Source organism: Stegostoma tigrinum, chromosome 35, assembly GCF_030684315.1.
Source record: "Stegostoma tigrinum isolate sSteTig4 chromosome 35, sSteTig4.hap1, whole genome shotgun sequence".
Classification (NCBI taxonomy): domain Eukaryota; kingdom Metazoa; phylum Chordata; class Chondrichthyes; order Orectolobiformes; family Stegostomatidae; genus Stegostoma; species Stegostoma tigrinum.
Window position 1 is genome coordinate 3,052,645 of NC_081388.1, and position 26,655 is coordinate 3,079,299.

General features: G+C 45.2%; 1 protein-coding gene across 1 annotated transcript in view; it reads left to right on the plus strand.

Moving 5' to 3' along the window:
* Window positions 1-26,655, plus strand: part of LOC125447380 (asialoglycoprotein receptor 1-like) — a 65,084-nt gene that overhangs the window by 3,029 nt on the left and 35,400 nt on the right. Inside the window, exons 3-7 of the mRNA XM_059639950.1 lie at window positions 7,900-7,974; window positions 11,570-11,644; window positions 12,701-12,775; window positions 17,196-17,270; window positions 21,000-21,074. Coding sequence (XP_059495933.1) covers window positions 7,900-7,974; window positions 11,570-11,644; window positions 12,701-12,775; window positions 17,196-17,270; window positions 21,000-21,074 — 375 coding nt within the window. The remainder of the gene's footprint in view (window positions 1-7,899; window positions 7,975-11,569; window positions 11,645-12,700; window positions 12,776-17,195; window positions 17,271-20,999; window positions 21,075-26,655) is intronic.

Genomic DNA, 26,655 nt, shown 5'->3' on the forward strand with positions numbered 1-26,655 from the left:
CAGATGCTTAAGGAGAAGTGAAATAGCTCTCAATTATATTCCTGAGAGGAAGGGGAATAGTAAAACGGTGAACAATCATCCGTGGCCAAACAAGGAAGTCAAGGATAACATAAAGGCAAAAACTAGGGAATATCAAACTGCAGCAGCCAGTGGCACTTTGGCAGATTGGGAGAATTTTAAATATCAGCCAAAAGCTACTAAAAGCAAAGTCAGAAGAGCCAAATGAAATACAAAAGGGAACTAGGAGAAACCATAAGCACTGATACCAAAAGCTTCTATAAGTATGTGAATGATCAGTACACAGGGACAGAGTGTAATATAGAAAAGTTCGCAGTGGAAAAATCAGGCTGTGATAAGGAGGTAATGAGTTTACAGATGAATTTTGATAGGCCAGGAGAATAGGCCAGAGTCTAGCACTTGGAGCTTACCCCCACCTCCCCCAGCTCCTGCGGGCTTCCGGACCCGGGGCCACATGGCAACGGCGAGCAGGCCTAGGGACCGGGTCAGGCTGCGCCTGATCCGCCCCATGTGTGTGGAGGGAGCCTGGGGGTTCTTTGCTAAGGAAAGGTCCGCTGGCACTGGAGAACATCCAGGGAAGTTTGAGTCGCCTCATACCAGGTTTGGAGAGATCCCGTTGTGAGGAGAGGTTGAGCCTTTACTCATTAGAGTTTAGAAGAATTAGGAGTGGCTTTATTTAAATGAACAGGATTCTTAAGGAAGTTAAACAGAAGACTGCGGATGCTGGAAATCTGAAACAAAAAATGTCTCTTACTGTTGGTGGGGACGACTTACCAGGGGAAAGCAGTGGGGCACAGGTCTCTGGCACAGAGTCTGTCCCTGTTGCTCAGAAGGGAAGGGAGAAGAGGAGCAGAGCATTAGTCATTGGGGACTCCATAGTTAGGGGGACAGATAGGAGGTTCTGTGGGGGCGAGAGAGATTCACGGTTGGGTGTTGCCTCCCAGGTGCCAGGATGCGTAATGTCTCTGATCGTGTTTTTGGGATTCTTAAGGGGGAGGGGGAGCAGCCCCAAGTCGTGGTCCACATTGGCACCAAGGCCATAGGTAGGAAGAGAGATGGGGATTTAAGGCAGAAATTCAGGGAGCTTGGACGGAAGCTGAGAGCTAGGACCAACAGAGTTGTTATCTCTGGTTTGTTGCCGTGCCACTTGCTAGTGAGGCGAGGAATAGGGAGAGAGAGGAGTTGAACACATGGCTACAGGGATGGTGCAGGAGGGAGGGTTTTGGGTTCTTGGGTAATTGGGGCTCTTTCTGGGGTAGGTGGGACCTCTACAAGCAGGATGGTCTTCACCTGAACCAGAGGGGTACTGATATCCTGGGGGGGATATTTGCTAAGGCTATTCGGGTGGGTTCAGCAGGGGAATGGGAACCAACATTGTAGTTCGACTATAGAAAAGGTTGCGAGTAGGGTGGTCCGAAATAAAGTTTCAGGGAAGCAAGATGGCACCAGCAAGCAAGAAGTTGGTTTGAAGTGTGTCTACTTCAATGCCAGGAGCGTCCGGAATAAGGTGGGATTTAGATGTTTCAGTAAGAACAGAGAAGATGGTAAAAGGGGCAGAAGCGTGGCACTGTTGGTCAAGGACAGTATGACAGTTGCAGAAAGGATGTTTGGGGACTCGTCAACTGAGGTAGTATGGGCTGAGGTTAGAAACAGGAAAGGAGAGGTCACCCTGTTGGGAGTTTTCTATAGGCCTCCGAATAGTTCCAGAGATGTAGAGGTAAGGATAGCAAAGATGATTCTCGATAGGAGTGAGAGAGACAGGGTAGTTGTCATGGGGGACTTCAACTTTCCAAATATTGACTAGGAACACTATAGTTCGAGTACTATAGATGGGTCAGTTTTTGTCCAGTGTGTGCAGGAGGGCTTCCTGACACAGTATGTAGATAGGCCAACAAGGGGCGAAGCCACATTAGATTTGGTACTGGGTAATGAGCCTGGCCAGGTGTTAGATTTGGAAGTAGGTGAGCACTTTGGTGATAGCGATCACAATTCTGTTATGTTTACTTTAGTGATGGAAAGGGATAGGTGTATACCACTGGGCAACAGCTATAGCTCGGGGAAAGGCAATTACGATGAGATTAGGCAAGATTTAGGGAGCACAGGATGGGGAAGGAAACTGCAGGGGATGGGCACATTAGAAATGTGGAGCTTATTCAAGGAAAAGCTCCTGTGCATCCCAGATAAGTATATTCCTGTCAGGCAGGGAGGAAGCTGTAGAGTGCGGGAGCCGTGGTTTACAAAGGAGGTGGAATCTCTGGTCAAGAGTAAGAAGAAGGCTTATGTTAGGATGAGATGTGAAGGCTCAGTTAGGGCGCTTGAGGGCTACGAAGTAGCCAGGAAAGAGCTAAAGAGAGAGCTCAGAAGAGCCAGGAGGAGACATGAGAAGTTGTTGGTGGATAGGATCAGGGTAAACCCTAAGGCTTTCTATAGGTATTTAAGGAATAAAAAATGACAAAAGTAAGATTAGGCCCAATCAAGAATAGTAGTGGTAAGTTGTGTGTGGAGTCAGATGAGATAGGGGAAGCGCTAAATGAATATTTTTCAACAGTATTCACTCTAGAAAATGATAATGTTGTCAAGGAGAATACTGAGATACAAGCTACGAGACTACGTGGGATTGAGATTCACAAGGAAGAGGTATTAGAAATCCTACAGAGGGTGAAGATAGATAAGTCCCCTGGGCTGGATGGGATTTATCCTCGGATCCTCTGGGAAGCCAGGGAGGAGATTGCCGAGCCTTTGGCATTGATATTTAACTCATCATTGTCTACAGGAATAGTGCCAGACGACTGGACGATAGCAAATGTGGTTCCCCTGTTCAAGAAGGGGAGTAGAGACAACCCTGGTAATTATAGACCAGTGAGCCTTACCTCAGTTGTTGGTAAAGTGTTGGAAAAGGTTATAAGGGATAGGATTTATAATCATATAGAAAAGAATAAATTGATTAGGGATAGTCAGCAGGGTTTTGTGGAGGGAAGGTCATGCCTCACAAACCTTATAGAGTTCTTTGAGAAGGTGACCAAACGGGTAGATGAGAGTAAACCGGTTGATGTGGAGTATATGGATTTCAGCAAGGCATTCCATAAGGTTCCCCACAATAGGCTATTGTACAAAATGCGGAGGAATGGAATTATGGGAGATATAGCAGTTTGGATCGGAAATTGGCTTGCTGAAAGAAGAAAGAGGGCGGTAGTTGATGGGAAATGTTCATCCTGGAGACCAGTTACTAGTGGTGTACCGCAAGGGTCGGTGTTGGGTCCACTGCTGTTTGTCATTTTTATAAATGACCTGGATGAGGGCATAGAAGGATGGGTTAGTAAATTTGCAGACTACACTAAGGTCGGTGGAGTTGTGGATAGTGACGAAAGACGCTGTAGGTTGCAGAGAAACATAGATAAGCTGCAGAGCTGGGCTGACAGGTGGCAAATGGAGTTGAATGCAGACAAGTGCGAGGTGATGCACTTTGGTAGGAGTAACCAGAAGGCAAAGTACAGGGCTAATGGTAAGATTCTTACCAGTGTAGATGAGCAGAGAGATCTCGGTGTCCATGTACACAGATCCTTGAAAGTTGCCACCCAGGTTGACAGGACTGTTAAGAAGGCATACAGTGTTTTAGCTTTTATTAATAGAGGGATCGAGTTCCGGAACCAAGAGGTTATGGTGGAGCTGTACAAAACTCTGGTGCGGCTGCACTTGGAGTTTTGTGTACAGTTCTGGTCACAGCATTATAAGAAGGATGTGGAAGCTTTGGAAAGGGTGCAGAGGAGATTTACTAGGATGTTGCCTGGTATGGAGGGAAGGTCTTTCGAGGAAAGGCTGAGGGACTTGAGGCTGTTTTCATTAGAGATAAGAAGGTTGAGAGGTGACTTAATTGAAACATATAAAATAATCAGATGGTTAGATAGGGTGGATAGGGAGAGCCTTTTTCCTAGGATGGTGACGGCGAGCACGAGGGGGCATAGCTTTAAATTGAGGGGTGAAAGATATAGGACAGATGTCAGAGGTAGTTTCTTTACTCAGAGAGTAGTAAGGGAATGGAACGCTTTGCCTGCAACGGTAGTAGATTCGCCAACTTTAGGTACATTTAAGTTGTCATTGGACAAGCATATGGACGTGCATGGAATAGAATAGGTTAGATGGGCTTGAGATCGGTATGACAGGTCGGCACGACATCGAGGGCCGAAGGGCCTGTACTATGCTGTAATGTTCTATGTTTTATGTCCTATGTACAGAAGTGCAAAGTTGTCCATTTTAGCTAGAAAAATAAAAGTGCAAATTACAATATAAATGGGAAGCAGATTCAAAGTTCATCAGTGCAGAGGGATCAGCTGCCTTTGTGTATGAGTCGCAGAAGGTGGTAGGACGATCAGAGACATGGACTATTTTCTAAACAGGGAGAACATTCAGAAATATGAAGTGCAAAGGGACTTGGGAGTCCTAGTTTGGGATTCTCTTTAGGTAAATTTGCAGGTTGAATCGGCAGTTAGGAAGGCAAATACAATGTTGGCATTTATTTCCAGATGACTAGAGTAGAAAAACAGGGAGGTACTTTTTATAAAGCTCTAGTCAGACTACATTTAGAGTATTGTGGCAATGTTGGGCCTCATACCTCAAGAAAGATGCATTTGCCCTGCAGCAATTTCAGAAGACGTTCATGAGAATGATCCAGGAATGAGAAGCTTAACTCATGAGGAACGTTTAAGGACTCTGGGTTTGTACTCGATGGAGTTTAGAAAGATGAGGTGGGATCTAATTGAAGTGTACAGAATACTGAACGGCCTGGACAGAATGAATGTTGGAAAGATGTTTCCGTTTACAGGAAATACAGGGACCGAGAGCACAACCTTAGAGTACAGGGAAGACCCTTTCAAAGGGGGCTAAGGAGAAACTCATTCAGCCAGAGGATGGTGAATCTGTAGAATTCATTGGCACAGAGGGCTGTAGAGGTCAGGTCATTGAGTACATTTAAGACAGAGATGGATGGGTTCTTGATTACGAAGGGGATCATGCATTAAGGGGAGAAAGCGGGAGAATGGCGTGGAGGAACTTATCAGCCATGATTGAATGGCGGAGCAGACTCAATTGGCCAAATGGCCGAGTTTCTGCTGCTATACGTTACGGACTAAAGTGGGCCTGCATGTTCAGTAATATAATAAGAAAAAAAAATAGAACCTTAATATTTGTTGAATTATAATAGTAAAGAATTGTTGTTACAATTACAAAAAGCATTAGTGAGACCATGCCCTGCAGTACTGTTACAGAGATAGTAGGAACTGCAGATGCTGGATAATCTGAGATAACATTGTGTAGAGCTGGATGAATACAGCAGGCCAAGCAGTATCTGAGGAGCAGGAAAGCTGCATTTCGGGCCTGGACCCTTCTTTAGAAATCTGAACAATATAAGAGACATACTGTGAAAAAAGAAGGGTCTAGATCCAAAACATCAGCTTTCCTGCTCCTCTGATGCTGCTTGGCCTGCTGTGTTCATCCAGCTCCACACCTTGTTATCGCTACAGTATGTGTTCAGTTTTAGTCTTGTTATTTGGGGAACAATGTGGTAGCATTGAATGCTGTTCAGAGGAGATTCACCAGATTGATTCCCGGCATGAAAGGGTTTAATAATTATCTGAAACTTAATCCCACCACTCACACTGTGATGACTAATACAACACACTGAGTCTTTTGCTTCTGTTATTTTTGTTTGTTATTTGGTCTCAATAACTTCTGATATAAATCTGCTACTGTATACTTCGTGTTTATAGACTTATCATTTTATTTTAAATCATGTGTTATTATAGTTTCAGTGCATTATTGCATATCCAGCAAGTTCCTGCACAGTGTTTTATTGTCTATTCTGTATTTGTTCACTTCGAGTTGCAAGAGGAGAGAAATCCGTAGAGGTTTAGGAAATAAATTCTGGAACTTAGCCTTGGTAGTTGAAGATAAGGCTATTAGTAGCAGAAAGATGGGAATAGAGAAGGTTAAGGAGACAAGAATTAGAGCACTGCAAAAATTCTAGCTACATGTAGGGATGGAGCAGATTGGAGAGAATGATGAGGATATCCAGGGATGTCAAAACAGTGGAAATTAAAAGAAATAACCAGAGGTAGTGGATACCTGGTAATAATCTTCCAAGAAGCTTCAGGCTTTGGTGAAGTCCCAAAGGATTGGAAAACTGCCAATGTAGCATCTTTATTTTTAAAAAAATGGATATAAAAACAGGCAACTATGGGCCTGTAATCTTAATGTCTGCTATTGAGAAAATGAAAGCAGCCTCAAGTCCCTCAGCCTTTCCTCATAAGACCTTCCCTCCATACTAGGCAACATCCTGGTAAATCTCCTCTGGACCCTTTCCAATGCTTCCACATCCTTCCTGTAATGCCGTGACCAGAACTGTACGCAATACTCCAAGTTGCGGTCGCACCAAAGTTTTGTACAGCTTCACCATAACCTCTTGGTTCCAGAACTCGATCCCTCTATTAATAAAAGCTAAAACACTGTATGCCTTCTTAACAGTCCTGTCAACCTCGGTGGCAACTTTCAAGGATCTGTGTACATGGACACCGAGATCTCTGGTCACCTGTAATGCGATGATCAGAGCTGTACAAAATACTCCAAGTCCAGCCTCACCACAGTTTTGTACAGCTGCAGCATAACCTCATGGCTCCAAAACTCAATCCCTCTACCAATAAAACCTACACACCTTATGCCTTCTGTTGCAAGTGAACAAAACCCCAGCAGCTGAAATGTGATGTGGGGGAAAATGACATTATGATCTTTGGCTGGAAGAAAAGAGTGTTAAAAATTATTTAAATGGAGAAAGACTACAGAAAGCAATAGCACAGGGCAATTATTTGCATAAGTCACAAAATGCTAGCATCTACGTTTGCTACATAAAAAAGGTAAGATGGGTAGAATATTGGCCCTTATTAGAAAGGGAGTTGATTATAAATATAGGGTGTTGCTCAAACTATACAAGAGCTAATTAGACCCAGCTAGAATACTGTGAATAATTTGGTCCCATTATTGAAGGGCAGCATGATGATTCAATGGTTAGCAGTGCTGCCTCAGGCATCAGGGACCTGGTTTCAATCCTAATTTCGGGTGACTATCTGTGTGAAGTTTACATATTTTTCCCGTGCCTGTGTGGGTTTCCTGCGGGTGTTCTGGTTTCCTCCCATAGTCCATAGATGTTAGATTAGGTGGATTGGCTATGGGAAATACAGGGATAGGATTATTTTGGGAGGAGAGAGCGGGATGCCTTTCAAGGGTTGGTGCAGACTAGATTGGCCAAATAGCCTCTCTCTGCACTGTAGGGATCCTGAGATTCATGAGGCTGCTCTTGATATAGAGGGACTGTATTGTGAGTATTCTCTGGAGTTTAGACAAGTGAGATATGTTAATGAAATATATAACATTCTTAGGGGACTTGACACACTGAAATGGAGAATTTACGACTGGGGGCATATCTCAATATATTCGAGGCTGAGGTAGGCAGATTTTAAATCAGCAAGGGAATCAAGAGTTATGGGGAAAAGGCAGAAAAGTGGAGTTGAGGATTATCAGACCAGAATGTCAGAAAAGACTCAATGGGCTGAATGACTTGCTTCTGTTCCTAAGTCTTAATGGTTTATGGTCTTAACAAAGAAAAAAATCTTCAAATAGACATTGCCAGGCGAGAGACAACACAGGTCTGTGAAATCAGTGGCAGTAGTTACTTTGATTTTCCACATTCACAGTATTTTGTTGTTTGAATCTGTTTGATTGTTCACATGCTGAGCTATTCGACAGGCAAAGTGTGCTCCCATATATGTCGGGTGTTGTTGAGGGTTTGACACTATCTATTGAACTTTATTTGTAATCAATTTTCCTCCTTTTTAGTCTCTGTTTGGTCAACAAAACTGGCAGCTGTTGAGAATAAATTCCAAATGGAAATTTCTGGCCTCCAGACAAACTGTGAGTCTGAGATTTATCAAAATTGAATGCTTACATATAAGTTTTTTAGACATTTCTGATATCTCTTTACCTCAACTTCCTGCTACCTACATAACTCCCAGCTGAGATTAGATTCCCTACAGTGTGGAAACAGGCCCTTCAGTCCAACAAGTCCACACTGCCCCGTGGAGCATCCCACCCAGTGCCAAACCCCTATATCCCACACACCCCTGAACACCATGGGACAATTTAGCATGGCTGATCCACCTAGCCTGCACATCTTTGGACTGTGGGAGGAAACAGGAGCACCCAGAGGAAACCAACGCCGACATGGGGAAAATGTGCAAACTCCACACACGGACAGTTGCCCGAATCTGAAATTAAACCTGGGTCCCTGGCGCTGTGATGCTGCAGTGCTAACCACTGAGCCACCGTGCCGCCCCTAAGTACTGTCCTAAAACTCCCACACTCAAACATCGAGACCCACACATTCCATTCAGACATAACAGACTCAAGCATTTCTCTGCAAAAGCATTCACATGAATTAGTATTAGGAAAGGCCATTTTAAGGTCTTAGTGGAAATTTGCAGCTCGGGTTGTGAACGCAGTTGTGTGTTAGCTTGTTGGCCATTTGTTTTGTGGCGTGCAGGTGGTTCATTGCCTTTCTAGGCAACATCAGCAGCGCGACCTCTAATCAAAGTGTTGGTGTTCGTATTGGTCATGTCACCAGCCGGCAGTAAAAAGGAATGACCAATATTCACTTGTCTCAATTGTTTATGGCATCCATCAGCCTCGAGAGACCATGGATCTGCGCCTGGAGAGTTTTGATTCAGCTGCTCATGATAGCACAGCGTCTGCTGTGGCTGTACACGGGAGTCACGGTCTCGGTTGCAGCGACTGCATTCAAAGACACTGTCCTCCAGTGTTGCCGTCTCAATACACCCAGACAATGAAGGCCCTCAGTTTGACTGGGACAAAGTGACCATATTGGGATAAGCAAACACTAAACATGCAAGGGAATTTCTGGAAGCCTGCTTCTTAACACAGGACTCCATTAACAAACACATTGAAATAGACCCCATATATAGACCGTTGCTAAAACAACAGAACCAGAAGCAACAAGTCGATCAGGCCAGAGGATCATATAAATCTGGGAGGAAGCAGAACATCAATGCTTCAATTAGAGGTCATGCTGCTGTGTTGCCTAGAAAGGTAATGAAACATCTGCACACCACAGAACAATCAGCTCAACAAGCTAACGAACAACTGTATTAGGAGAGGTCACTCAACTCCTTGAACTTCCTCTGCCATTCGATTAGTGTCAAAAAATTCCTACAGTCCAGAAGCAGGATTTGATCAATAGAGTCAACACTGACCCTCCAAAGACCATCCTACCCAAACCAATCCCTGTAACCCTGAATTTCCCATGGATAATCCACCCAACCTGCCCATCTCTGGACATGATGGGCAATTTAACATGGTCAATCCACCTAGCCTGCACATCTTTGGACTGTGGGAAGAAACTGGAATGGATAAGGGGCTACGTGCAAACTCCACCCAGACAGTCACCAAGGCTGGAATCAAACCCAGGTCCTGGTGCTGTGGGGCAGCAGGACTGACCACTGAGCCATGGATCATGGCTGAGCTGATTATTCCACATTCTTGCCTAATCTCAACCTTTTATTCACTTGCATACCAAGAATCTACCCACCTCTGCCTTAAAAGTATTCAAAGGCCCTGCTTTCGATAGCCTTTTGAGGAAGAGATTGCTAATGGCTCATGGCCTTCTGTTAAAAAAAAGTTCTCATCTCTATCTTAAACACTACCTAAACACACAAAACCAAACAACACTTTGTATCCAAACACACCCACATCCAAACATAACCCTCTGCAAACACTCTCACACAACCACCCAAGGAAAAACCCAGTCCTGCCACACCCATAAGAAAACTTACTCTCCCAAATACACGCACTCAGGCATATTCTTACTCACCTTCTCACTTACTCAAACAACTCTCCATTCATTCACAATCCCATTAAAACTTACATCCCACTCAACCCTCCCTCCACCCAAACATCTCACCACCATGTCTCCCACCATGAGTGCTTGATTATTACAACATCAAAATGATACGGACAAATGCTGGAACAGTCAGCAATGCATTTCCTTTGCCAGAAGACATTGTGGATCTTCATAAGAGGTTGAATTTAAGCCCTGAATCAGGTAAGAAGCTGAGGTGAGGAAACACACAGTGTAATTTTATTTCTGAGACACTTTGACAATGGGGAGGTTGGTAATGTGTTGGGAGGCTTTTTGACTCGCCAGCTGTGCATGCACCTGACTTCACAGTTTCCCAAAATTGAGTGGGCATCGTGATAACCCACATTGGTCCCTTCCATTTCCTATATGCAAGTGTGAGAATTAAAGTGGGTCTGAGGAAAGCAGCCTAAGGCACCAAATGGGAGTGATTGGAAATGATCGAAGTAGTCAGCATCTTGAGTATGGTTCCTAGATATAGCACCACAAGCATTTCAATAAGATGATTAGGGCAGGAAAGCATGGCATGTTCAAGCATAAAACTGCTCACTCTGCATGCTCGGCCTTCTTCTGCATATCAAAGCATCCCCTTCTGTTGAGGTACCTTCTTGCGTTCACCCATTTTCATTGCAATATTGCACCCATCCCTCCTAGCAGCTTCAACAAATTCTCCTTACACCATCTCAAACATCTTTTTTTTCTCTGCCTGCTGGAGAAAGAGAAAGTACAGAACACCAGAAGGAGGTGCAGAGAATTAGAGTGACCACCCTGTTGTCTCCATTTGATAGCTCTGCAGGGTGGGTTTCTGCACCTCCAAGACATGATCTCCCATCCTAAGAGCTGCTAGCCAGTCAGAGGACTGGCACACCTGGCAACTCATGCCACTGAGTTTGATAGCCACTGGTGGGAATGTAACAGCTCCTGGACGAATCATGTTGGAGGGAGTCTAAAATGTGCTAAGTCTGGTCAAGGTTCATTGACCTGAAGATGTTAGATGGGTGTTGATCTCAAGGCAGTGGAGGTCTTCCAGCAGGTGCAGCATTTGCCACTGGAAAACCTGACATTGGGATTGGGGAGCCTGATCAAGCTGCCTCACACCCCTGAGCCACCAATCCCTCATAAAGTGGGATGCAAAATCCAGTCAACTGTATTATACACTGACTATGCTGGCAGGCACTCTGAGTTATTGGAGAGGATTACAGAAAATTCCAGCGATTAGCACCAGACAGCTGAAGATGAGGCCACTATAACGACAATGTTTCAGAAGGTTAGAATTAGGAACGGTGAAACATCTTGGAGGTCTGCAGGTCTGATACAGTTGCAGAGACTGGGAGGAATGAGGCCACTGAGCAATTTCCAAACAATGATCAAATGCTTGAAATCAATGTGTTGCTAAACTGGAAGTCAATGAAAGATCTTAGGGAGGCTGGTTCAGCATACTTTGTTTATATTTCAGATTTCCACCATTCAGAATACTTTGTCTTTTGCATCAGTGTTAATCTGGACATGTTAAGTCATAAGGCACTCGGTTATCTGTGAAGTCTTCAATTTATCTTTATCAACACTTTCCATTTGTAGTCACTGAGTGGACATCAAAACTGGTAGCGATTGAGAGTAAACTCACAGAAGACATTTCTGGCCTACAAAGAAATGGTGAGTCTGAAATATTTCATCATTGGAATGTTTCCATGTTCTTTAGCTAGATTTTTGAGTTTCTTTTGCTCACTCAAAGACCAATTAACCAGCTACAATTCACATACTTACACACACATCTGCCCCACATCAAAATCACACCCACCTGAGCTCAACCAAACCACACTCCCTCAAAAACTCTGCAAAGCCAAATGCATCACCAGTACTCAAACATGTTTGCATTTCCACTATGACACCTATTGAATTACAATCACTTTTTATTACACATTCAGTTCTTATGTATGCAGTGAGTTATTCTGCACCCAGTGTGCAACTGTAGCCTCAATGGCTAGAACTTCCCGGGTCTTTTGAGGAAGTGTTTCAAGGGGCAGAGGGGCAGGGTATGTAACATTGCCTAGGGAAGAGACAGTGAGAAACACCACTAAATTGGGGTAGGATGCTGCCAGGGCATGCCAAGATGAAGCAGCACCTCTACTCGACAACAGGTGCTGAGTCAATTAAACTGCCAATAAAGTATTCTACTAGCTTGTTTGAATTTTACAGAAAACACTTGGGCTCACAGGGGCTCAGAATGCTAGCAGATTTAAAATCTATGAAGGCCATGGGGAGGTTGTGGGGACATTAGTGTGAACTAGGGGAAATAAGGGACCATGGAGGAGGGTAGAGGGTAGAGGGTAGGGTACTTGAGGCAGATAGGATTGGGTAGAGAGAGAGAGGCATAGAGTGGGATGAAACATAAGATTAGTATGAATGAAGCACAGGGAATGTGTGTGGGTCAGGTAGGTGATGTAAGTTGGTGGGAAGAATGAAGGGATGTTACTGCAGTCATTCCTTTTATTAATTGAACTGCAGTACAGCCCTGATGCAAGAAAGCAGGCTTATACCTAGGTCACATTCACAGCCAGCAAATTTCATTTACATCCCAAGGGAAACCTACCACCCCAGGCCGAAAATCTGAATCTCCAGGGGACTGTTTCCTGTGTTGTGTTCAGGAATGAAAATTGAAGCCTATCTGTTACTTCTTTAATGTTTTTATAACATTTTTTTTCCTTATAGTCACTGAATGGTCCACAAAGCTGACAGTGATTGAGAATAAATTCAACAAAGAAATCTCTGCTCTTCAAAAAAATGGTGAGCCTGTGATATATCACAATTGAACTATTTCGATGTTCTTTGTTAAGACTTTTTGAGGGGCCTTTACTCAATATGCCAGCCCACACAAACACCACCTTATAGACATCCACCCGAGCAACCTCCTGCCTAACCATACCACCCAAGCCAGGACACTCCCACCCAAACATGACCAACCATATATTCACTTACTCAAACACCTCCCCAACTACAAAATCTACACCGGACACCCTTTACAACCCAGACATACTACAACTATCCCTCAAATTCACTTCCAATCAATCACCCATCATGTAAACAGCCCAAAAAAATGACTCCCCCCAGAAAAAGGCAAAAGTATACCCTCATCCAGACACAACCCAATATCCCCCAACCAAATGCTCTCCTCTCCAATATCACCCATGTAATAAATACATAATCCAAAACCCCTCCCAAACATAGCCCACAAATGACACCCTGCACCCAAATATTTATTCAGTTAAATACACACCCAAAACTAAATTACCCCTCACCAAAGACTCTCACACTTTCAAATATTTTCCCATCTGAACATATCTGCCAAGATCCCACATTGCTCCGTTAGACACTCCTCCCACAAAAAAAGCCCCACACCACGAAATAAGCCACCACCCTTTACCTAAACACTCTGCTGTCCAAACATACTCCAAACAAAATCACTTCTCCAGTAACACAGCCACCATCCAAACTATCTAATGACCACGTTCAAGCACCACACTACTTGAACACACTCCCACTGTGACAGCCTGTTGGAGTACACACAGATTGTGTATGGTATACTCAGTTCTTGAGCAGACAAATATTTTATACTCATTGTATTGCTCAATAGCTGGAAATTTCAGGGCCCGTTGAGGAGGGTCCTTGAGGTGGGGCTGGGCAGGGGGAGGGGAGCAGAAGGTGCAATAAAAGCTTCAGAAAAAAAGACAAAAACAATCAGGAACAAAATGTGATACCACCATATCACATACAGGCATTATAAAGGCTAAATGCTTCAGGCAAAAGGACATCCGAGACCCAGCAGGTAGATGAAAGTAACAATGGTGTGGCAGGTCAGTTCTTGCTTCAGTCAGCATTACTGGACGAGACAGTGCGACTTGATACGAAACAGAAATGTAGGCCTTGGGTTGTACTATATGAAGGAAGAAGTCAGGTGCCAGGGCTTTGGGGATGTTCCACAAAAGTGTATGAGCGTAAGGGCCATGAAGAGGGAGTGGAACTGGATGATGGCAACTAGCATTTGGAGGCTGCACCAGTTATGGGCCTTGTGTATTCAGGAGATATGAATACACATCCATTACATGCAGGCTGTGTTTGACTGCACACGTGATCATCAAGGCTCCTACCAGGCCAGATGCTGATCTTAATAGATGGAAAGGACTCCAATTCCAAAAATGTACAATTTGCCAATGGTGACAATCAGAGGATCCTATGAATTTGTGCTCTAGAAACACTTCTAATACCTACATACTCGGGCACTCCAGGTGCCAAAGACAAAGTTCAGTGTATTTCATAATAAAATGTAGAGGTAGCTTTAGTTTAAGTCTCAAAGAATACAGAAAGCTTTACTCTGTATCTAACCCTGTGCTGTATCTGTCTTAGGCTTGTTTGATGGGGAAAGTGTAGAGGAAGCTTTATCCAATTCTAAACACATGCTGGACCTGTACTGGAAGTCCCTGATTGGGACAATAAAGAGGGTTTTAAATTCAATTTTGATGAGTAGAGGGAGCTTTACTCTGAGCCCAGATTAAATTCATAATCACAACAGTTATGTTCCCACATTCTTTCAATTGTCTTTCAGATTTCCCATTAGTTCTTCCAAGCAGCTCCAATCAAACACTCCAAATTTCTCTTCAAAGATTATCATTCTTTATATGGAGGTCATAACAATGCTCACTTCTGATGAGCAACTGAAATTAAACTCAATATGTTGCTGTAAATTCCATTTTGTGTACTCAATGTTCGCATCATGCAGTGCGCTATTTGAAACTCTGTGTCATTCTTCAGTGACACTTTACACTGCATTTTTACACACTCTGTTAATGTGCAATTTGTTAAAGTCTGGGAAGATTGTTGCTCGGGTTTTGGATGAGTTTGTAGATTTGCTCACCGAATCAGTGGGTTTAGTTGCAAATGTTTTGTCACCCTTCTAGGTAACATCGTCAGTGCGCCTCCGGTGAAGTGCTGGTGTTCTGTCCCGCTTGGCATTTATATGACCTGGTTTCCTGGTGTATTTGGTACCACTTCTGGTTCTGTTTCTCAGTGATTTGTACACGGAGACTTATACAATCTGTTTGTTGATGGAGTTCTGGTTGGAATACCAGGCCTCCAGGAATACCCTGGCATGTCTCTGTTCTGCTTGTGAGATTATGGGTGTGTTATCCCAGTCAAATTTGTGTCCCTCTTTGTCCGTGTGTAGTGAGACAAGTGAGAATTGGACATGTCTCTTGGTGAGTAGGTGTTTGTGTATCTGTATTGTCAGTTTTCTTCCAGTTTGGCCTAAATGTAGTGTTTCTCAGTCCTTGCATGGGATTTGTACATTACAATGGTTTTGGGTGTGGGGTCATTTCAATTCGCTAGTAGCTGTCGGTGGTAGTTGGTTTGTTGGTCCCCCTCAGACCCACTGTCTCACCACCAGGCACACTTGCCAAAAAAACGACAACAAAAATTGAAATACTTACTGCATAAAACTACCCACACTATCCACTCCTCCCAAGAATTTCTCAACAACATCAAGGACACCAGGATAGAAGACTGCGAGACCATATCCTTCAACGTAACAGCACTATTTACATCCATAAACACTGACCTAGGCAAAGAGACAACTGCCACACTACTGGACAAATTAAGTAGGCAGGCACCCCAGGACACCAACATCAACAAGAACACTTATTGAAGCTCCTAGATCCGTGCCTCACGGCCCACTTCGCCTTCAATGGCAGTGACATATACAAACAAATCAACGGAGCACTAATGGGATCCCCCATATCAGGGCTGATTGCAAAAGCAGTAATGCAAAGATTAGAATAGACAGCACTCCCCACTGTACAACCCAAACTTTGCATCCGATACATAGATAACACCTTCGTGATTATCAAATGCACAAAACTAGAAGAATCCCACCTACACAAACATCCTCACTGGGATAAAATTCACAAAAGAAGAGAACAACGACCAATTACCCTTCCTGGGCATAACAGCACAATGCAAAAACAATGAGGAACTCCAGACTAGCGTATAAAGAAAGACCACACGTAGGGACCAGATACTCTATTACGCTAGCAACCACCCCAATGCTCGCAAACAGAGCTGCATCAGGACACTGTTCAAAACGAGCCACAACACACTGCAGCAACCCTGAGCTACACAAAGCAGAACAGGAACACCTATACAGAGTCTTCAAAAGAACTGGACGCCGAAAAGCACAATCCACCATTACCTCCGAGACAGACCACGACAGGAAGGCACAACATGACCAGACTCACTAATTACCTTACCGTACATCAAGGACATTTCAGGGATAACCACAAGACTACGCAGATCGCTAGGTATCAGAGTAGCCCACAACCCAACAACCACCGAACGACAGCTACTAACAAACGCAAAAGGATCCCACACCCAAAACCAGCTAAACCGGTGTAATGTACAAATCCCATGCAAAGGCCGAGAGAAACACTACATTGGCCAAACTGGAAGAAAACTGACAATACAGATACACAAACACCTACTCACCAAGAGACATGTCCAATTCTCACTTGTCTCACTATACACGGACAAAGAGGGACACAAGTTCAACTGGGACAACACATCCATAATTGCATAAGCCAAACAAAGATAATGCCCGGAATTCCTGGAGGCCTGGTACTCCAACTGGAACTCCATCAACAAACACATTGAATTAGACTATGTGTACAAATCACTGAGAAACAAAACCAGAAGTGGTACCACACAGCCGAGCAAATCAAGACATATAAATAACATGTGGGACAGAACACCAACATTTCACAGGAGGTGTTACCGCATAGGGTGACAAAACATTTGCAACTAAATCTACTGGCTTGGCAAGCAAGTCTACAACTTTGTGCAATTGAGTTAGTTCCTGTAACATTGGCAGAAATTGCAGAAATGGGGAGTGTCAATGCTTGGAAAAAATGTCAAGACAAGGATGAGAATTTTTCAAATGAAACATGCTTAATGGGGAGACAATGTAAGATAATAGACATAAATGGGTGAATGGGCTTTGTTTATGTTTAAAATTTCCAGTATCTATAGTATTTTGTCTTTTGCATATGTATTACTGTACACAAGCAGGGTTATTCAGCATCGGTACTACACAGAGTTTTGTTGTGCAAATAAGGAGATTTTTTTTGGAATCACACTGATGAATCATTTTTCTGATTTTCAGTCAGTGAGTGGCCAACACAAATGACAACGATTGAGAGTAAGTTACAACTGGAAATTTCTGGCCTCCAGCGAAATGGTGAGTCTGAGGTTTATCAAAATTGAATGCTTTCGTTTTATTAATCAAAATTCTCTTAATAAAACCTGCTACCCTCAAACCAACCATTTTGACACAACCCACTCTAACACCCCCTCAATCTAAACACTTTCTCAATTCTTCTTAGATGTATATCTCCAGCCAAACGTATCTCCATTAAGACAACTTGGTAACCTCAGATCTTGAACATTCACTGTCCCATCACACTAATGCTCCACTCAAACATTCTCCACCCAAAATCGACCAGGCCCAAACACCCTCCAACTCAAACACCTGCCACACCCACTTGAACAGCCCAAAGCAAACATCATAGCACTCCACTGGCTCCACACAAACACATGATTTGAGCAGATACCTGCCTAAACATATCCTTATCGTTCTTCAAAAATGGCAACCTGCTTTAGTGCAGCCAGTGCATGGTTAATTAATTACTGTTTGGTCAGATTTTGTGAAGACAATGACTAGGATCTTAAATTGAGATGGAGACATGGACCATCTGGTTTAAGGCCATGCACAATACCACCTCCACTAACCATTGAAACCATGAGCGAATAACCAGGCAACTCACTGTCCACAGATAAAGTAGGAACTGTAGGTGCTGGAGAATCTGAGATAACAAGGTCTAGAGCTGGATGAGCACAGCAGGACCAGCAGCATCTTAGTTTCGGGCCTAGACCCTTCTTCAGAAATGGGGGAGGGGAAGGGGAACCTGAAATAAATAAGGAGAGGGAGAGGTGGATAGAAGATGGATAAAGGAGAAAATAGGTGATGAGGTGAGCAGTTTCAGGGCTGAAGAGATTACACTCTACACCTTGTTATCTTAAATTCTCCAGCATCTGCAGTTCCAACTATCTCTGAAACAATTTTATCCCCACTGTGAAATCTCTCCTAAGGATGAAGAAGTTACCCTTCTCCCTCCGGATAGACCTCCGCGGATCTCTCTCCCACTGTAACTCTCTGCTAATCTCTACGGCCCTGAAACTGGTGCCTCTTCACCTATCTTCTCCTTTCTCCATCTTCTTCTGCCTCCCCCTCTCTCGCTATTTATTTCAGAATCCCCTTCCCCTCCCCCATATCTGAAGAAAGGTCTAGGCCCGAAACGTCAGCTTTCCTGCTCCTCTGTTGCTGCTTGGCCTGCTGTGTTCATCCAGCTCTACACCTTGTTATCTCAGATTCTCCAGCATCTGCAGTTCCAACTCTCGCTGCAGATCATGATATGCCCATCATCCCTGGTATCATGCCAGCAACAGTAGGAAGAGACCTGTATGTAACAAATTGTCAAGCACAATACTGGGCATGCAGCCTGATACCTTTTCTGCAACAGTGAAAAGACAGCTTTCAGAGAACACTTCCATTACTCCATTTGAATTTACACCTTCCTTCAGCCCACCTCACATCCAAATGAGGGCAAGCTAGGGAAGTAAAATTCTGTCCACTGAATTCTTATCCACCTAATGTTAGTGCACACCCTGTGGGTAACATAAGTTAGGGAATGGTTGAGAGAGTGAATTCTAGGGATTAATGCCTGGAGGTGTGACCTCTAATGGTGAAGTCAGGAAATGAGGAAGGTACAGAAGGTCAGAATCAGACCAATGCAGAAACCTTATCTGATCGCAAAGTTAGAAGAGCTTGCAGAGCTGGGATAAGGTCTTGGAGAGATTTGCAAATAAAGATAAACAGATTAATATTCAGATTGAATTAACTGGGAGTCAAGAACCTTAGAGATAATGGGAACTGCAGATGCTGGAGAATTCCAAGATAATAAAATGTGAGGCTGGATGAACACAGCAGGCCCAGCAGCATCTCAGGAGCACAAAAGCTGACGTTTCGAGCCTAGACCCTTCATCAGAGAGGGGGATGGGGAGAGGGAGCTGGAATAAATAGGGAGAGAGGGGGAGGCGGACCGAAGATGGAGAGTAAAGAAGATAGGTGGAGAGAGTATAGGTGGGGAGGTAGGGAGGGGATAGGTCAGTCCAGGGAAGACGGACAGGTCAAGGAGGTGGGATGAGGTTAGTAGGTAGCTGGGGGTGCGGCTTGGTGTGGGAGGAAGGGATGGGTGAGAGGAAGAACCGGTTAGGGAGGCAGAGACAGGTTGGACTGGTTTTGGGATGCAGTGGGTGGGGGGGAAGAGCTGGGCTGGTTGTGTGGTGCAGTGGGGGGAGGGGACGAACTAGGCTGGTTTAGGGATGCAGTAGGAGAAGGGGAGATTTTGAAACTGGTGAAGTCCACATTGATACCATATGGCTGCAGGGTTCCCAGGCGGAATATGAGTTGCTGTTCCTGCAACCTTCGGGTGGCATCATTGTGGCAGTGCAGGAGGCCCATGATGGACATGTCATCTAGAGAATGGGAGGGGGAGTGGAAATGGTTTGCGACTGGGAGGTTCTCACACACCTCCCTACCAACCACCGGATCACACCCCGCCCCCGCCACAACCGCCCTAAGAGGATCCCCCTCGTTCTCACACACCACCCTACCAACCTCCGGATACAACGCATCATCCTCCGACACTTCCGCCATTTACAATCCGACCCCACCACCCAAGACATTTTTCCATCCCCTCCCCTGTCTGCTTTCCGGAGAGACCACTCTCTCCGTGACTCCCTTGTTCGCTCCACACTGCCCTCCAACCCCACCACACCCAGCACCTTCCCCTGCAACCGCAGGAAATGCTACACTTGCCCCCACACCTCCTCCCTCACCCCTATCCCAGGCCCCAAGATGACATTCCACATTAAGCAGAGGTTCACCTGCACATCTGCCAATGTGATATACTGCATCCATTGTACCCGGTGCGGCTTCCTCTACATTGGGGAAACCAAGCGGAGGCTTGGAGACAGCTTTGCAGAACACCTCCGCTCAGTTCGCAACAAACAACTGCACCTCCCAGTCGCAAACCATTTCCACTCCCCCTCCCATTCTCTAGATGACATGTCCATCATGGGCCTCCTGCACTGCCACAATGATGCCACCCGAAGGTTGCAGGAACAGCAACTCATATTCCGCCTGGGAACCCTGCAGCCATATGGTATCAATGTGGACCTCACCAGTTTCAAAATCTCCCCTTCCCCTACTGCATCCCTAAACCAGCCTAGTTCGTCCCCTCCACCCACTGCACCACACAACCAGCCCAGATCTTCCCCCCCACCCACTGCATCCCAAAACCAGTCCAACATGTCTCTGCCTCCCTAACCGGTTCTTCCTCTCACCCATCCCTTCCTCCCACACCAAGCCGCACCTCCATCTCCTACCTACTAACCTCATCCCACCTCCTTGACCTGTCCGTCTTCCCTGGACTGACCTATCCCCTCCCTACCTCCCCACCTATACTCTCTCCACCTATCTTCTTTACTCTCCATCTTCGGTCCGCCTCCCCCTCTCTCCCTATTTATTCCAGCTCCCTCTCCCCATCCCCCTCTCTGATGAAGGGTCTAGGCCCGAAACGTCAACTTTTGTGCTCCTGAGATGCTGCTTGGCCTGCTGTGTTCATCCAGCCTCACATTTTATTGTCAAGAACCTTAGTTGGGATAAGTCAATAATAAACCAGATTTACAGCATCTGCAATATTTCCTTTTGGTATCAGTATTATGTGGTAATTTTCACAGTAAGTTACGCTGCATGATGCATTTCTGTACTTGTAGAGTACTGTTGAAAGTGCAACACTATCTGTGGACTTTTTCAACCTCATCACTTTCCCTCTTTTCTTTTAAGTCACTGAGCAGTCAACACGACTGGCACAGATTGAGAATAAATTTGAAGAAGCAATCACTGGCCTCCGGAGAAATGGTGAGTCTGAAATTGATTAAAATTGAAATGTTCCCTATTTCTTGGCATGGTTTCTTTTTGAAGTCCCTTCACTCAAACATTATCTCACGCAAACACCATCTCAACAAAGATACCAGTCGAAACAATGAGTCAGACGATGATAGATTGAACACTGTCCTCTTTCCTGCTTGCATGTAAGGACCAGTGAGTTGTCTACAGCAGGGCGAGTCTGACTGTTATGACAGACGCAATTTGACGCTCTGGTTTTACCCAATTGCTTTTGATTTCAACCCTTAGTAACATAACAGATCAATCAATTCTTTATTTTCAAGCCTCAGCAACCGAATCACATCCTTATTTTCAAGCCTTAGCAACTTAGTCGACCAATCATATATTTATGGCATTTTATCAATAGGACATCTGTCTAGGCCTGTTTTAAAACTTCCTTCTCTTAACTGGAAATAAGCACGGTCAGTGCCATCATGTGGACAAAATTAGCTGTCCTATTTTTCTGACCCCATTTTGATTCCTTCCACACTCCCTGCTTTTGTCCTTTCAGGACATCCTCAGAGCTCAATCTGGCTCAGCGCCTGGAATTCTACGTTCTTATGTTCAGGTACCATCACCAGTGGAACAAAAGCACTGGGAGTAGTTTGTTTTACACAACTGGAGCAAAGGACATACCCTATCAGAAATAAGACAATAGCAATCATGAACCTTGAACGATCGAGCTTCCCAGATTCTCCAGGATAGCTTTAAGCCAGTTTATGGAAGTCAGGCGACTGCTTAAGCTAGTCCATTTCCTTAGGGATATGGTCAGCCAAGCTGGTGACCTCCTCAGAGTTATCGGGAATGTAGGTAAAACTGACCAATGAGGGCACAAGTGCGCCCTTTCTCAGCTAAGATTTTGTCCAAAGCTATGCAATTCTGGATAGAGGTGGCTTGTAGGGCAATCATTTCAGTATTAATCCTGTCAGGGGCCTGAGAGGTATCATCGGCTATCATTCTAGGATAGCTGCCACTTTGATAGATTCTTTGGCTAGCTTGGTTGTTCCTTACAAGGGGAACAGAATAGCAAAGAACTGTGCTGTTTCTGTGATGGCACGTTGTGTACTGTAGAGTCAATTTCAAACTGGTCATAAACGGAACTACAAAAGCAAGGTAACACGAACATGTCGATGGAGGGGCAGGGAGAGGGGCCGGTGAACAACCAGACATGTGCCTCCTCTACGCAAACAAAATGCGCACCATTGTAAGGAACAAGCCAGGTTATATAGTCAGAGAACAAGATGTGGTTAAAGGTCCCTGTTGATGTAAGGTTGGAGAAATGAAATTTAGATGGAGGCCAAGTGTGAGGCGTGACATTAAAGTATTGGATAGAATTGCTATGACCTGCAGGCCAACCCGTAAGCTCAGATCTAGTGAGGTAAATAGAGCCGCAAGTTTTCCTACCCTTGATGTATTAGTAATGGTGACAAAGGGTGGGGTGTGGGTGGTATTAAATTGGGATTGTTACCAACCTTCAAATGCTGAAAAACTGTATCTGGCTGATATCCACTTATCTTGGGTACCATTAATCACCATTCAATGTAACCCCCCTCTGTGTGCAAGATGTGGCAACCATGTGATCCCCAGTCATAGAACATAGAATATAAAGTACAGCACAGTACAGGCCCTTCGGCCCACAATGTTGTGCCATGGAATAACCCTAATCCAAAAATAACCTAACCTACATTCCCCTCAATTCACTGCTGTCCATGTGCATATCCAGCAGTAACTTAAATGTCACGAATGACTCCGCTTCCACAACTACCACTGGTAAACTATTCCATGCGCTCACAACTGTCTGGGTGAAGAACCTCCCTCTGACGTCTCCTCTATACCTTCCTCCTAACACCCTAAAACTATGAACCCTCGTGGCAGTCAATCCTGCCCTGGGGAAAAGTCTCTGGCTATCGACTCGGTCTATGCCTCTCGTTACCTTGTACACCTCGATCAGGTCACCTCTCTTCTTCCTTATCTCCAGAGAGAAAAGTCCGAGCTCAGTCAACCTCTCCTCATAAGACAAGCCTTTCAGTCCAGGCAGCATCCCGGTAAACCTCCTTTGCACTCTCTCCAAAGCCTCCACATCTTTTCTATAATAAGGCGACCAGAACTGGACACAATATTCCAAGTGTGGTATCACCAGGGTTTTGTAGAGCTGCAGCATAACCTCGTGGCTCTTGAACTCGATCCCCCTGTTAATGAAAGCCAAAACACCATATGCTTTCTTAACAACCTTATCCACCTGGGTGGCAACTTTGAGGGAGCTATGCACTTGAACACCAAGATCCTGCTGTTCCTCCACGCTGCTGAGAATCCTGCCTTTAATCCTATATTCAGCATTTAAGTTCGACCTTCCAAAATGCATCACTTCGCATTTATCCAGTTTGAACTCCATCTGCCATTTCTCAGCCCAGCTCTGCATTCTGTCAATGTCTCGGTGAAGCCTGCAATAGCCCTCGATACTATCAACGGCACCTCCAACCTTTGTGTCATCAGCAAACATACTAATCCACCCCTCAACCTCCTCATCCAAGTCATTTATAAAAACTACAAAGAGCAGAGGACCAAGAACAGAGCCCTGTGGGACACCACTCAGCACTGACCTCCAGGCAGAATATTTACCATCTACAACCACTCTCTGCCTCCTGTCAGCCAACCAATTCTGAATCCAGACAGCCAAATCACCCTGTATCCCATACCTCCTGACTTCATGATGCGCCTGCCATGGGGAACCTTATCAAATGCCTTGATGAAGTCCCTGTATGCCACATCCACTGCTCGACCCTCGTCAACCTGTCTCGTGACTTCCTCAAAGAACTCAATAAGATTTGTAAGGCATGACCTGCCCCTCACAAAGCCATGCTGACTCCCTTCAATCACGCTATGCTTTTCCAAATAGTCATAAATCCTATCCCTCAGAATTCTTTCCAAAATCTTGCTGACCACAGATGTAAGACTGACTGGTCTGTAATTTCCAGGGATTTCCCTATTCCATTTCTTGAAAAGAGGAACAACATTTGCCTCCCTCCAATCTTCCGGTACGATTCCCGTGGAGAGTGAGGAAGCAAAGATCTTTGCCAGAGACTTAGCAACCTCCTTTCTCGCTTCCCAGAGCAACTTAGGATAAATCTGGTCTGGCCCTGGGGTCTTATCAATCTTAATGTTTGCCAAAATTTCCAGCACATCAACTTCCTCAATCTTGATCTGTTCAAGCCTGTTCTCATTCACAACAAGGTCCCTTTCCTTAGTGAAAACTGAAGCAAAAAACTCATTTAGGCCTCCCCCATTTGCTCAGATTCCACGCACAAGTTCCCTACGCTATCCCTGATCGGCCCTACCTACTCCCTGATCATTCTCTTATTCCTCACGTATGAGTAAAATGCCTTCGGGTTCTCCCTAATCCTTCCTGCCAAGCCTTTTTCGTGCCCCCCCCAGCCCTCCTCAGTCCACTTTTGAGCTCCTTCCGAGCAAGCCTGTAATCCTCTAAAGCTGTGCTAGACCCTTGCTTCCTCCACCTTACGTATGCTGCCTTTCTCTTTTTGACAAGAAGCACCTTTGTACCCGTCATCCAAGGCTCCTTAATCTTACCCCTTCTTACCTGTCTCGGCGGAACAAATTTATACATCACTCGCAACATCTGCTCCTTAAACAGCTTCCACATGTCTGCTGTGCCCTTTCTGTGGAACAATTGCTCCCAATCTGTACTTCCCAACTCCTGCCTGATAGCGTCATAGTTTCCTTTACCCCAGTTAAATATCTTCCCCTGGTAACTGCTCCTTTCCCTTTCCATGGTTATGGTAAATGTGAGGCTGTTGTGGTCACTGTCGCCAAAGTGTTCTCCCACCATGAGATCTGACACCTGTCCTGGCTCATTGCCGAGCACCAGATCCAAAATGGCCTCCCCCCTCGTCGGCCTGTCCACGTACTGAGTAAGGAAACCCTCCTGAACACACCTGACAAAAACAGCTTCATCCAAACCATCTGCATGAAGGAGGTTCCAATCTATATTGGGAAAGTTGAAGTCACCTAACAACAACCCTGCTACGTTTGCACTTTTCAACAATCTGTCGGCCAATGAGTTCTTCGATCTCCTTACTGCTATTTGGGGGTCTGAAGAAAACCCCCAATGAAGTGACTGCTCCCTTGCTGTTCCTAACTTCCACCCATACTGACTCAGTCGACAAACCTTCCTTGGCAACCTCAGCCCATACCACCTCAGTAGACGAGTCCTCATCAAAGGTTCTTTCAGCCAGCGTTATACTGTCCTTGACCAACAAAGCCACACCTCCCCCTCTTTTACCACCTTCCCTTGACCTTAATGAAAGATCTAAACGCTGGAACCTGCAACATCCATTCCTGACCCTGCTCTATCCATGTCTCCAAAATGGCCACAACATCGAAGTCCCAGGTACCTATCCAAGCTGCAAGCTCACCTACCTTATTCCGGATACTCCTGGCATTAAAGTAGACACACTTCAAGCCAGCTTGCTGTCTGCCAGCACACTCCTGTGACAGTGAGGTCCTGACCATGTCCTCCCTACGCTCATTGTGCTATGTACTAGGACTACACTTCAGTTTCCCATACCCCTTCTGAGCTAGTTTAAATCCACCCGAATAGCACTAGCGAATTTCCCACCCAGGATATTAGTGCCCCCCTCATTCAAGTGGAGACTGTCCTGTTTGTAGAGGTCCCACCTTCCCCAGAATGAGCCCCAATTGCCCATGTACCTGAAGCCCTCCCTCCTGCACCATCCCTGCAGCCACGTGTTCAGCTGAAATCTCTTCCTGTTCTTTGCCTCTCTATCACGTGGCATGGGTAACAAACCAGAGATAACCACTCTGTTTGTTCTAGCTCTCAACTTCCACCCTAGCTCCCTGAAATCCTACCTGACATCCCTATCCCTCCTTCTGCCTATGTCATTGGTGCCTATGTGGACAACGACTTGGGGCTGGTCACTCTCTCCCTTCAGGATCCCAAAGACACCATCCAAGACATCACGGACCCTGGCACCTGGGAGGCAACACACCAGTCGTGAGTCTCTTTCGTTCCCGGCAAACCTTCTGTCAGTCCCTCTAACTATCGAGTGACTATCCTCTCTTCCTATCCCCCCTTCCCTTTTGTGCAAGAGGGACAGACTCTGTGCCAGAGACCTGCACCCTACTGCAAGCCCCTGGTAAGTCGTCCCCCCCAACAGTATCCAAAACGGTATGTTTTTCAGGGGAACGACCACAGGGGATCCCTGCACTGACTGATTTTCTCCCCTTCTAACAGTTACCCAGCTTTCTTCACGCTTAGGAGTAACTACTTCCCTGTAACACTGACTGTGTCTCCTGAATGATCCGAAGTTCATCCAGCTCCCGCTCCAGCTCCCTAACGTGGTCTTGGAGGAGCAAGAGTTGGGTGCACTTCCTGCAGATGTATTTGGAGAGACACTAATGGCGTCCTTCACCTCATACATCATGCAGGAGGAACATTCCTCTACCTGCACTGCCATCCCTGCTAATCCCCCAAACAGAAAGTTAAAAAAAAGAGAAGCTTACCTTGATTTGTCCCTGG